Genomic DNA, 13,050 nt, shown 5'->3' with positions numbered 1-13,050 from the left:
TAATATTTATAATGAAAAATTCAATATTTTTCCATGCATTGTAAATGAATATTACATTGAGACATAAGGGAAAAGAGATTTCAAAATACCAATAAATTATTAATGAAGCATTGAAGAGCGAGGAACAAGAAGAGGTTTATTTAACCAAATACTTTGAGTAAAGATTCCTAAAATATGTTTGTTATTTATAATTTTTACTTTTAATGTACTGCATATTGTATTATATACATAAGAACAAGAAAATGAAGCTAATATCAAGTCAATGTGTTTCAAATTATTTGAAAGATCATTGTATTGTAATATAATAGTTGAATTATGCTTTAATTACTCATTAATCACTGATCAAACCATGTGTTTCCATGTAATTATTATCTATGGAACCTCTGTTTCAGGAGCTCCTACAGCTTCTCCATATTAATTGAGTGCCTCGTCCTTGACATTTTTACACAGAAGGCAACTGCTTCACGAACTAGTTAGTTAATCAAGGACTTAATTTCTGCTATTGGTGGGCATTTTCATGATTTCTTTCCTGCAAGAATTTCTGTCATTCTATATCAGGATATGAATAGGGTAACTATCCCTCCTATAATCTATAGTTTTTGTTTTGGATTTTAAACCCCCTTCATTAAAAGCACTTGTTAATTTATTTTTTTGTATTTATCTCTGGATCCATGAAACAACAATGTACATGTGTTTGAGCGCGTGTCGTGCATGTACGAAGCGATTTTGAAATATATCTCCACATAACATTAATTTTTTCCAATAAAGTATCATCAAGTTAAGAACACTTGATCTCCAATCCTCAAGTTGAGGTCAAATAAATTAAAAAATCGAAAGCAAAATGGACAATGTGGTAGAAGGCAGCATACTTCCATTAAATACCGACACAACTAAGTCTAAACCATACCTTGTACCAAGTACCCTACCTCTTTAACATGTCTAGAGCTACCATTTGCAATGTCTCCATTCTGTCTTTTGGATTTATTACTTTGTTTAATTTTGTTGGATTAACAAAGACACAAGCATGGATTCATGGAATTCACTTTTACATCATCTTTGCAGGGCGTGCATCTGTGCATATAATAAATCAGCATTTGGGACATGCCAGCCAGCCAGCAAAAGGGATCCCAACCCCTTCAATATTTGTACGAAAGATACCAAATTTAACCAACCAAATTTCAAGCATATGCGGTCTGCAGTTGTGAAACAGTGCTAAGTCTCAACTTGTCAATCTTATTTTTAGAATTTTAATCAGAGCAGTTTGGCGGTTTTTCAAAACCTGACAGGTTTAACCATGATTCAGGTGGCATAGGGATTCCATGAAGTTAGGTTTCAACAATATATAAAGATAATTAATTTAATATGACCCGATTAAAAACTCTGACCCATAACCTGATTAATTATGAAAAAAAGGGGTCAAAACTAGTTGATATATTTATTTAAAATAATATTATATTTTTTTTTAAAAAAATAAAAATCCAAATCAACTCATCTGTCTCAGAACTTACGTACCCAGCATCACCCCGGGTCTCTTTGAAAAACTATGGTATTTGGAGTGCATTAATTCTAACATGGAGGGTAGACACACTCCTAGCTTTGTTTGAATGTCTACCCGAATGTCAATTTCCTTGAGAATACCACTGTCCTTACCTTGTGGGAGAGGGAATTAATTTAAATTAATGTAGGCATTAGTTTATAATATCTCATTTGATGATTAATTAAGATTAATGCGAGGAGTAAACTAGGATTTTTCATATTCTTCTTTCTTTATAGTTATGTTCGAATGATATCCGCTATCAATTTGACATTATCATTAATGAGTCTTGGAGTTTTCTGCTGGGATAATTTCTTTCTTTTTTTTTCTTTTTTTTTCCCCTCCAGTGATGATGCCAAGAAGATTACAATAACATTAAAACCAAGTGCGGCTCAATATTCAAAATGAACTATGAAAATGGTTTTATATATGGCCATCACATGGCACCGTAGCCAGCTTCTCAATCTTATCTTATTTTTTTGGTGAAAGATGAGCAGCATGTTAACCAGGTAGGTTACAAGGAACTCATAATTTTTTGTGTGGAGGGTTTCAATTCGAATATATCTTCCTGACTGCCAAGCTACAAGTATATCTTGAAGTGTTGACTTGGATGATGATTGACATGTTGACATGTAGCTAGCGTGGATAAAGTTACAACGCTTTATTATAGAAAAAACTACGAAAATTCTGATGGTTTCTGGAATATGTTTTTTTTCCAAAAAAATTAAAATCTTAAAATAGTAGTTTTCGAGCTTAATTTGACTTGAAAGAAAAAATAATAAAAATAAACTAGATGTTCATGTCCAATTAGACATTTAGAATAATCTTGATAGAGTTTTAATTTGATTTAACAATCAGATCTAAAATTATATTTATTTTTATTAGATTATGTATTGAAGTTTTTAAAACTTAAAAACTCTTAATAATTACAAAAATAATGCACTAAAAATAATTATACCAAGAACAATGAAGATGGTATCCCACATCACTAACCATGATTATTTTGATTTTGAATTCAAGAAACAATTAGAAAGAATATATTTTTTTTTCTTCTCATAAATACACTTGTTTAAATATGGATAATTTTTAATTTCAACATGAAAACTTATTTTAGAATACCCTGACAATGAAAACTTGTTAAAATCTCTCTTGAAACCTTAATTATATAAAAAATATAATTTATAATTCTTTTTAAAACATATTTTTAAAGTATAATAATAGCAAAAACTATCCAATGCTACACACAATTCGAGGTTTCACGTATACTTCCACCGAATATGTATGAGTTAATGTAGAAGTAGTAATGTACACATGTTACTATTCGGAGAGTACAATGTACCAGTAAAAAAAGAATAAAAAAGAAGGGAAAAACAGTAATGCGGACCAACCATCTCCCATGTCTTTCCACTTTATGTCACCCATGTAATATAATTTTGTAACTAGTGGGTTATCACTTTTATGCTCTAAAAAGAAATATTTTTATTTTTTTAATTTATCTTGAAGCAATATTAGTTCTTGTGAGGTAATCATGATATGACAATTTAAACACTTTTCCTTTTGTCAACTCTTAAGGTCTTGTTTGTTTTTACATTTTAAAAGCGTTTTTAAAAAAAAATAATTTTTTTTTATTTTTTTCATTATTTTTAAATTAATTTTTATTGAGTGTTTTTATATCATGTTTGATGCGATGATTTTAAAAAAAATAAAAAATATATTATTTTGATTCATTTTCAAATAAAAAACACCTTAAAAAGTATTACTGCCTACTTTGAATTCTCAATGCAACACCTATATATGTCAAAAATTAGATAGCAAACGAAATAGTTATTTAGGATTAAGTGGAGCACTGTTCCATGATACCAATCCTTTTATTTCTCGGAGGAAAACATACATGGAGTTTGTCCTCTACACTTTAATGATAGCTTTAGACTCTTCACTTAACAACAAAAGTTTTCTTGTGACTTGTGGTTAGGGGGTTGAATGATGATTACTATAAGCTAATCTCAACCAATTAAACAAGAAATATATGCTTAGAGATTTGATTAGTGGAGAATCATTGAATTCTCTATCATGGTCACTAATTAACAAATATCATTGACTTGCAATCACATAGGAATTGGAAGAATCTATAGGAAAAAGAAAAATATGAAAATGAAATTTTTTATATTTCTTGAGATCAGTTCTCATTTTGTTACCTTATAAAAAGATTTAAGAAAAAAAAAAAAAACTTAGTTTTGAAACATGTTATTCAACAGAAGGTCTGCCGGCCCAAACACAACAAGCACAACCGTGGAGGCCCTTGAGCCCGATGATGTTGATGCTTCAGATAGGTCTGAGCTACTATTGCTGCTAAAAGTGATTATGACCTACCAGCTGAGGATCGGACTCGGTGAATTAGCTTGATGGCCTACCCAGCCTAGCACAGTAGATCAATCTGGTGACCTACTAGCCCAGCTTGATGACCCACCAACAACCCTGGTCTATGGCTGGTCAATGAGAAAACTTTATTTTTTAAACTTAAATAATGCGTTTCTGGGTTTTTTTTTAAAAGAAAAAACGAAGCTTGATTTCATTTGATGATGATGGAATATCTGCACTGTTGAAGTAACCAAGATTGAATTGCTACCAGAAGTTATGGACAGCATGCAGCAATCAGAGTACGGTAATGAAATGCACCCCCCTACTACAAAACTCAACCATGGATAATCTATGAATGTGTGGCCACTGGCCAGTATTTTCTATGCATAATACAATTTTCCGGCTATTCAACAACAGATGATCTTATCTGATAGTCTAAGTAGTTTGTTAGTTGTTACATGACTATCATCACTTTCATCATCTTTTTGATACCCCTTCAAATTCTGGAGGATTTCAATCTCGTAAGTCACTCTACCAGGTTCAATGCGGATGCTCACGTTCCAAATGATATGGTTTTAGTCAAACACAACCACCACCACCATCACCACCACCTCCCAGCTTTTTGGGTCAGCACGTATTGACACCTTTTGAGGTCCCTCATTCAACCTTTGCAACTCCTCCCTCAGGCATGCTGCTTTCTGCAACAGTCTCCCTTACAAACCTAGAAACAATTGCAGATGAAACAATAAAGCTCCTGGGCCATTTTAAGTACACTGCCAAGAAGCTCAGGCTCCATCATTTAGAAGGAAAATGTGCTTTCAAATGACGATGAGAGAAAACAATATACCTTGCTAATTTGTCCCGTGATGACTGCAGGATGTAGATTGATAGAATAAAGGACAGCATCAAACCTGTTTGCTTGTACATACTGTATTAGATATAGTTTGTGTATATGTGCTCTTCTAAAAAATAAAAAAAATCAACCCGTGGAAATAATGGAATGTAAAACCTTAAAGCACAACCACAAAAGATCTACTGACTGAATGGCAAACAATTACCTGACCCAAACAAAACATAGAATCCAGAACTCACATCTATCTCTGATTGTTCCTTCCTGCCATGCCAAAACAAAAACATAACCTATGTTATTTGAGATCAGAAGTTGCTTATAGTTTCTACTAAATTGAAAGAAATGATGAACTTCCAAGGCACCTCCATACATGTCAAGTCAGTTGAAACAAAGAAGGAAAGACTTTCTATTCTGTGCTTCAAATAGGATAATACCATTAAATGTTAACTTTAGGACACAGGATATGTTACTCCTGAAAAACTATATCTTTAGTCAAGTTTTAACATCGACAAGTACTGGGAGATGAAAAGATAATTGGATTTGAGAACTAAATTTTTTGCCTGCGTGCAAACAAATCTAGGAATGCAGATAAAACCAAATCCCGAATTATATTTTCCAGATAACCTAGCTGGCAGAAGAACAACTGTGGAAGTATTAGCTGGGTTGCTCAGTAATTAGTGGGTAGATGGTGCATAATCAATAAGTAGAAAAGTGTGCTACACAGAAAATCACTAGGTGAATGTTTGACCCAATTTAAACAGGGAAGATGGCCCATGGATTGAAGATTAGTACATCTTTAAATACTTTAGCATCATCTTCACACAAAAACTCACAGTGCATGCAAAATTCTGACATTATACAGCAAGGCAGGAAATTATAGAAACAGAAATGGTTCCCACACTTCAAAGTAAGTAAACTTACATAATCATTACTTATTAAGCCAAGATGTTAAAAAAATAGAATAAGCCAAATACACACCTATCAGCCAATGGAGATAATAATAAAGAAGTTAACTTTTGGAGAACCAATACTAACCATGTGTATCTTATGAGAATGTGTTTAGGCCAACGCTGGGCATCCCAGAATTGCTGACGAATATCTGGATGGATTTCAACATCTGTTCAAGACAAAGATAATAAAGTGCTGTGAGAAAACCTATCAGGAAAGAATTGGATGCATTATGACAAGTTACTCGAACCAAAAACTATTGAGAAGGCTCTCAAAGACTTAGAGCCCAGTAGTAGCTATTGCTTTTTAAAGTGTTTTTTTACTTGGAAATGCATTGAAATATATTTTTTTAATTTTTTTTTAAAATTTATTTTTGACATCAGCACATCAAAACAATCTAAAAACACCAAAAAAAAAATTTTTTTGAAGAAAAAAAAACATTTTTTTTGTAAAAGCGCTTTCCAACTGCAAAAACAAACGAGGCCTAAACCCTTTTTGGAATTGAGGTTTGAACCTACTTTTTGTCAAAAATTGAATTTGTTTTGCTTCAAATTGATTTTTTTTTTTAATATTTTTGAATCGTTTTGATATGCTAATGTCAAAAATATATATTTTTTTAAAAAAATATTATTTTGATGCATTTCCAAACAAAAAAACACTTTGAAAAACAACCACTACTATACTCCAAACACCCCCTTAATCAAACTATATGAAACAAGCATAATAACATACAGAAAATATAATTGCGTGATTAAGAAACTGAACAACAAGGATAATAAGGAGCAGTAAATTAAATCATCAAGTGCAAATTGGAGACAATGCGCACAAAACATAGTGTATGAACTGGGAAACATTTCCAATGCATCAAAAGTTAACACTTGACATGAATCAGTGCCGGGAAAAAACTTCTTGAACAATATATTCAAGATTGCTCATATGAACCAGGAAAACATTTTCAATGCACCAGAAGTTAACATTTGACACAACATAGTGCTGGGAAGAAAATTTTTGCACAAAATCTAGAAATAACTTGACTTGAAAAAAAAAAAAAAAAAAAAACTGTGGATGGCATCAACGATATTCAAGAAGGCTTACAGGAAAAGTGGGAAATAATGCAAGAATGATGAAAACAAAGTGATTTAATTGAGGGTTAAATGATGTTAGTCATTTATGATGAGAATCCATGTCGTACTAAATGTTCTGTGGATTGTGTTGAGAAGCTGGAAAAAAAAACACAACCACGAGCCTCATAAGCACTTTTCCGGGAAAAGAGACATGCTAAATGGCCTATATTGTATCTAAAAATGCATACTGAATGAGGATGGAGCCCAGATACTGGATACATAGCCATATCATACACTGTACAGAAAACAACAAAAAATCTTGTAGAGAACAGCAATCACTTTGATGTTCAGCAGACTAAAAAAGAAGCACAATATAAGTAAAGCTATAACACATACAGTGGTGAGGCATATCTATAACTTTAGCCGTGACCCCATGCAGATCACTCCCTGAATACCTCTGCATCACAAAAAGCCAACAGCCATCAAAACTTAGTAGATACTCTTCATGAAGCATACCATTATGCGCAGTTGCAATGGGCAATAAAACCCAGTGACCATGAAAAAAAGAATAAAATAACGAGATGCAATTTTTACCAAATGCACATCAATCATTGGAACCTCAGAACTTTTTCGATGTATAACAAAAAGCCAAGGAATCAAAAACTTCTCTTTTCCAACTTGAAAAGATCTGCATTAGCCAAAAAAATCAAACATTCAACTCTAAATCATATCACCTCAAAGCTAACAAAAGCACACTTAAACCTCCAATTCAACATAGCAAAAAAAAACCTATTCCAAAATCACACATTTACCACTAAATCACCAACCTTAATTAAAAAAAATGAAAACCCATTTCCTCAACATCAAATCAGTTCCCAAAAAACCAAAATAACCGACTAAAAAAAAAATCCACTCACAATTTATAGGGATCAGAGCCTGTATAACCAGTTGGCTTTGCTATAGGAATCAACACCTGTAAAAAAAATTAAAAACCCATTAATCTTTCAAAACATTAAAACCCATAAAACCTTTGATTAAAACTCAAAAATCTTAATTAAAAAAATTAAAAAGAAGAAAAAGTACCTCACGATTTACAGCAAAAATGGGACAGTGTTTACCGATCATGTCATGCCACACAGTTCTTGACTGGAACCATAAATAAATCAAAGATTAATAGTTAAGAGAAAATTAAAACATGAAAATCTTAAAGGATAGATAGAGAGGGAGAGAGATCGGACCGAGTGGTATTGACCCATTTTGCTCATAGGCACGATGTCTCCAGGCCGGTAAGCAAAAGAAACAGAGGGTAGTGAAATTAGAAAGAAGAATACTGAAACGATTCTTGATTTTCTTTTAGTTTCCATCTTCCAATTTCTTCTGCTTCAGGGAAGTGGAGAAGGAAGAGACGGCTGCAGCAGCTCGTGGCTTTTTCTCGTTCTGGTGTTGGGTTGTGAGTTTGGGCCGTTTGAATGGGCTGTAGGTGGTGGGTACTGAGAAGGTTAGTTCCACTTTAGGCATCGCCGGATATTCAGTTTCGAGTTATTTTTAAAATATTTTTTTTTTTATCTAAAATTATTAAATTAATATTTTTTTTAAAAATAATTTCTTCTGGATTATCTTAATTTGATAAAAATCTTTGATATTACATAAATGATAATTAATTTGGTATTATTTTAGATAAAAACATTTTTAATTGTATTTAAGGTGGCTTTTTAGTCCTGTTGCTTGGGCCAGCCCCAATGATTTTCAATATTTGCATTTGGACATAGTGGCTTTCAGCCCTGCTTTTTTGGGCTAAGACAACCCGTTACTTATTAGGCCCTTACCATATTTTGTAATAATTCAACACCAAATTCCAATTCAATGTATTGGCCAGGAAAACAATTTCCAACAGCGACCTAACTTCTTATAATTTCTTTAAAAGATTGCAGGTATACCGTCCTACTATACCATTTTTTTTTATTTTTTTTATTAACATAAATAACTAGTTAACTTGAATGCACATCGACTAATCTTACATGCCTTGAAATTAATGATCATGTAAGCCTCTAGTAGCTTGCGGTTTGCGGAACTCGAATTGGTGATTTATAAGAAGCAAACCCAGAGCTTGATCACTCGAGCTACACCTCTTAGGGTATCCTATTATACTATTGCTTTACTAGGTAATCACCTGATTTATTTTTGTAGTATTTTTAGAGCTTGAATTTTATTTGGAATTCAATTATTAATACTTATTCCAAACATGAAATTTTATTAAGTTTCTTGAATTGTTCAATTGAAAGAATTCCAAATATTAATTCTTGAATTGTTCAATTCAAAGAATTCCAAATATTAAAAGACTATAAAAAAGAAGAAGAAGAAGAAGAAGAAGAAGAAGCAAAATGTGAGAAGAAACTCCTTGAGTCCATGAGACCCACACCTGACTGGCCACATTTGCTAGCTTCCCAGCCAATGTCCGGCAAAATGTTAATTAGTTGAATATTATCGACCAACTTCTTAATTTTCTTTTTAAGAGAAAAATTAAATACTTTGTGATGAAGCTCGAGGGAAAGGAAGCCCAATCAATGGAGATTACAGCGTTCCGAAAACACGTCCTTCTTACAATTAACAAGTAAAATGTCTCTCTCTAGTCTTCTGCCTTCGCCATTCAACTGTTTTGCACTAAATTACTTATGATCAACAGAACCAGTGCCCTTTTTAAAATAATTATTGCCAATTGCTAAAAGCCACATGACATGGGAGGAAAATAATAATAAAAAAAAAAAACAGGGAGGAATACCACAAAAAAAATTGCTAAAATAATTAATAATATTATCTGATCCATGTTAGAAATATAAAAACCAATCCACAATCGACGTGCAATGTCAACTCTTCTTACACATAATAAAATCAGAGAATGTGACAAATTATATGATGTCCAGTAATTGCTCAAGTCAATTGAAAAATAATGACATTTTTTGTATGATTAAAGGATAAGAATAAAATAGGCAGTGGGGCTCCTAAAATTAAAAAAATATATTTTTTATATTAAATGGGAAAAAATTTAAAAAGTAAAAGCTCGTGTAACATGTCAACGGATTGCTGAGTAACTTTTGCAGGGAGTCCATTCTTCCACGGTGGCAAATTTAATATGGGTTAATGTTTTTTAAAATAGTTTTTTATTTTAAAATATATTAAAATAATTTATGGCTTTTCAAGCCAAGCAAGAACTACTTTTTACTAATTCCCGTGTGTGTGTATATAAAATATGACCCCTAAAAAATGATATGGCAGAGACTTGTTGTGATATTTGTTTACTCAACATGTCAGCATATTTGATTTAGCTACAACATATATAAATAAGAAGAAGATATATTAATTCTGAGGGTATAGCTCAACTGGTCAGATTTTAAATTTGTTTTTTAGAAATTACCAGTTCGAGTCTCACAAATCTCAGTGCTACTAGAGATTTACATGGTCGTTAACTTCATGACCTGTGGGATTAGTTGAGATACACACAAGTTAGCACGGACACCTACGTTAATAAAAAAAAAAATTTGTCAACCTAAGAGATGTAGCTCAACTGGTCAAATTATGAGTTTGTTTCCTAGATGTCACCAATTCGAGTCTTATAAACCTCAGGATCACTAGAGGCTTTTATGGTCGTTAACTTCAGGGCCCGTAAGATTAGTCGAGGTGCACGTAAGTTAATCCGGACACTTATGTTAATCAAAGAAGAAGAAGAATTTTGAAATATTGAGGAGTAGCTTAAGTGGTCAGGTTTTGGTTTTGCTCCTTAATGTTTTGAGTTCGAGTCCTTTTAGGGCCACTAGAGGATTATATAGTCGTTAACTTCATGGTCTATGGAATTGGTCGAGTTGCGCACAAGTTGGCTTGGACATCCATATTAATCAAAAGAAGAAGAAGAATTGTGAACTCTAAGAGGTGTAATTTAATTAATCAGGTCCTGAGTTTACTATCCAGATATCACTAGTTCGAGTATTACAAATCTCAGATCACTAAAGGCTTACCTGGTCATTAACTTTAGGATTTCAATGGATTAGTTGAGGTGTGTGTAAACTAGTCCGAACACCTAAAGTTAAAAAAAAAAAAAGAATTGTGGGATTTCTCTCTTTAATTTTTATGTGGTCTTAATCTTTTTTTTTTTTTAAATTAATTGCTGAGGTACGTGAAGAGAATTGTTTTTTCTTTGATGTGCAACGAATAGACGAGTGGTCCTTTCTGGTCCTCCAAAATAATATATTCATTTATTAATTTGTTTCTTCTGTGTGATTAATTCCACAATGGGATTAAAATGCTGTTAATTATGTGTGGATGTCAAGAATGGGCAGATGGCTTGCAACAACAAAGCTAATGTCTTTCTTTCTTTCTTTCTTTTTGTATCTTCCTCTCCTGGACAGCCATGTAGTTGCTTATCATCAATAGTTAATGACAATTTGCCATAATTTAATCGGATAAACTGGATCATTCCTCTGTTAAGAAGATTTCGAGCCATTAAATTTAATATTCTTAGCTAGATTATCAGCTGATGCCAGATTCTTTCGATTCCCAATCAAGGCCTCGTTTCAAGACAATTTACAAAAATGAACCAAACTTGAATATTTCTCGATCGGATTCTCAGGGGGTCATCATCAACCTTAAATCCATACACATTCATGAAAAAATATAAATAATATCTCAATTAATAAATAAATCTTCAAGCTACCAGTAATGAAGGTTTTACTGTATTTTTTTTTTTTAGTTTAACATGGATGTTCGGGTCAGTTTGCGTGTACCTCGACTAATCCCACAAGCCTTAAAGTTAACGACCATATAAGCTTCCAGTCAGCCAGTGGCTATCATATGAGCAACCTAGGGCTTGAACCTGAGACCACAGAGAGAGCAAACCTCTTGGTCCCAAACTTTTACCACTAGACTACCACCTAGATGGTTACTGTATTTATTTTTGATCATCTGCGTAGTGACATGCATGATTCCGAAGACATTAGCTGAAACCCTGATGCTCCACAGCATCTAGAGCCAATGCATGTGTTCTAGTCACAGGCTGCAGGTGTTGGAATCTGCAAAATAAAATCACTTTTAATTAAAAAGCATGGAACAGTAAACATTTAAATGCACTTACCACAGGCCACCAGACCAGACTTCTCTTCCCAGTAGACACACAGAATGACTTCAACTTGTATTAAGAAAGCTAATCGCCATTAATTTTCTCTTATGGACTTCGTCAAATGGTGTCAGCTCCTCTTTTCTATCGGGGACCGCAGAGCTATGATCTCTCCAATAGTTTTATTGTCTTTATAATCCACTATGTTATCTATTATTATTGTCGAGAAAACAAGTACAAGCAGTATATTTTAATTTATTTCCATAATTATTTGATTGTATTCCTATATTATTAATTGGTTGGTGAGTGAATTTATATTCGTATTAATTATTGTATAAAGGGTGGTTGATTGTGAGATGGGATGTTTTTATAAACACACTAGTTTCGATAACGGGTTGTTTATTTAAAGACTTGGCTAAAACTTGGGATTTCACTATGAAGAAAGACTATTCTCATTATTTACTTCAAAGTCGGATATATAAACCATAAAAAGAAAAATTAATAAAAAAAAACTTAGACTTGAAATATAAAACTAACATGAAAATACCTCCTTAAAAAAATAATTAAAAAGCAAACATTACAGGGCACAATCTATGGAGGAGGATTTTTAAGAAAAAAAAAAAATATTTTTCTTGATTATTATTATTATTATAATCATCATTATTTATTTAGTTTAGAAAAGTAATTTTAATGGAGATTTTTTTTTCTATTTAGTTTATAAAATTAAATATTGAGATTAGTAATTTTATTTTTCTTGGTTTGTTCATGATTTTTATTTTTTAGGGGAAATTAATTTTTTTAGTTATTATTATTTTCTACTTAATTTAGAAAAATATTTTCTTTTATGATCATTTTATTTTTTTCAATTTAGTTGAGGAAATCAAATATTGAGATTGATAATTTTATTTTTTCAAATTTGTTTAGGATTTTTTTTTATTTTTTTATTTCTTGAGTTTTCTATTTTATTTAGATTAATTTTTGAATTTATTTAAAAAAATTATAAACCTATAATAAAGTTCTCTTCAATAATAAAATTACATATTAGAGTTACTATGTTCTACCCTATCTCAACCATTAATCTATTATCTCTTGCTATTGTCGTTTTTATTTTTTAATTTCGCTTTCAGTACACGCGTCACAAGCACTACTAACTTCTTAATCCTCTATATTATTCATTAGGATACTGTTGTTT

At 32.0% G+C, this 13,050-nt stretch overlaps 1 protein-coding gene across 1 annotated transcript; it reads right to left on the bottom strand.

Moving 5' to 3' along the window:
- Nucleotides 1–4,133: 4,133 nt before the first annotated feature.
- LOC118035616 (uncharacterized) lies at nucleotides 4,134–8,200 on the bottom strand. Its single transcript, XM_035041220.2, has 9 exons — nucleotides 7,993–8,200; nucleotides 7,838–7,900; nucleotides 7,672–7,727; nucleotides 7,349–7,442; nucleotides 7,151–7,211; nucleotides 5,778–5,859; nucleotides 4,951–5,006; nucleotides 4,740–4,803; nucleotides 4,134–4,613 (listed from the first exon to the last, which is right to left on the bottom strand). Exons 1-9 carry the CDS (start codon nucleotides 8,116–8,118, stop codon nucleotides 4,550–4,552), a joined length of 666 nt encoding a protein of 221 aa, XP_034897111.1. The 5' UTR covers nucleotides 8,119–8,200; the 3' UTR covers nucleotides 4,134–4,549.
- Between the last annotated feature and the right edge of the window lie 4,850 nt (nucleotides 8,201–13,050).

Source organism: Populus alba, chromosome 16 (assembly GCF_005239225.2).
Source record: "Populus alba chromosome 16, ASM523922v2, whole genome shotgun sequence".
NCBI lineage: Eukaryota > Viridiplantae > Streptophyta > Magnoliopsida > Malpighiales > Salicaceae > Populus > Populus alba.
Note: the sequence above shows the minus strand (reverse complement) of the source record. Positions and strands in the feature narration are given on the sequence as shown.

Coding starts and splice junctions, on each gene's coding strand:
- LOC118035616 (XM_035041220.2), bottom strand. CDS start 8,118: ATGGAAACTAAAAGAAAATCAAGAATCGTTTCAGTATTCTTCTTTCTA. Junction 7,728..7,837: donor TTTTTGCTGTAAATCGTGAG/GTACTTTTTCTT, acceptor TTTTTTTTACAG/GTGTTGATTCCTATAGCAAA. Junction 4,614..4,739: donor TCACGGGACAAATTAGCAAG/GTATATTGTTTT, acceptor AATTGTTTCTAG/GTTTGTAAGGGAGACTGTTG.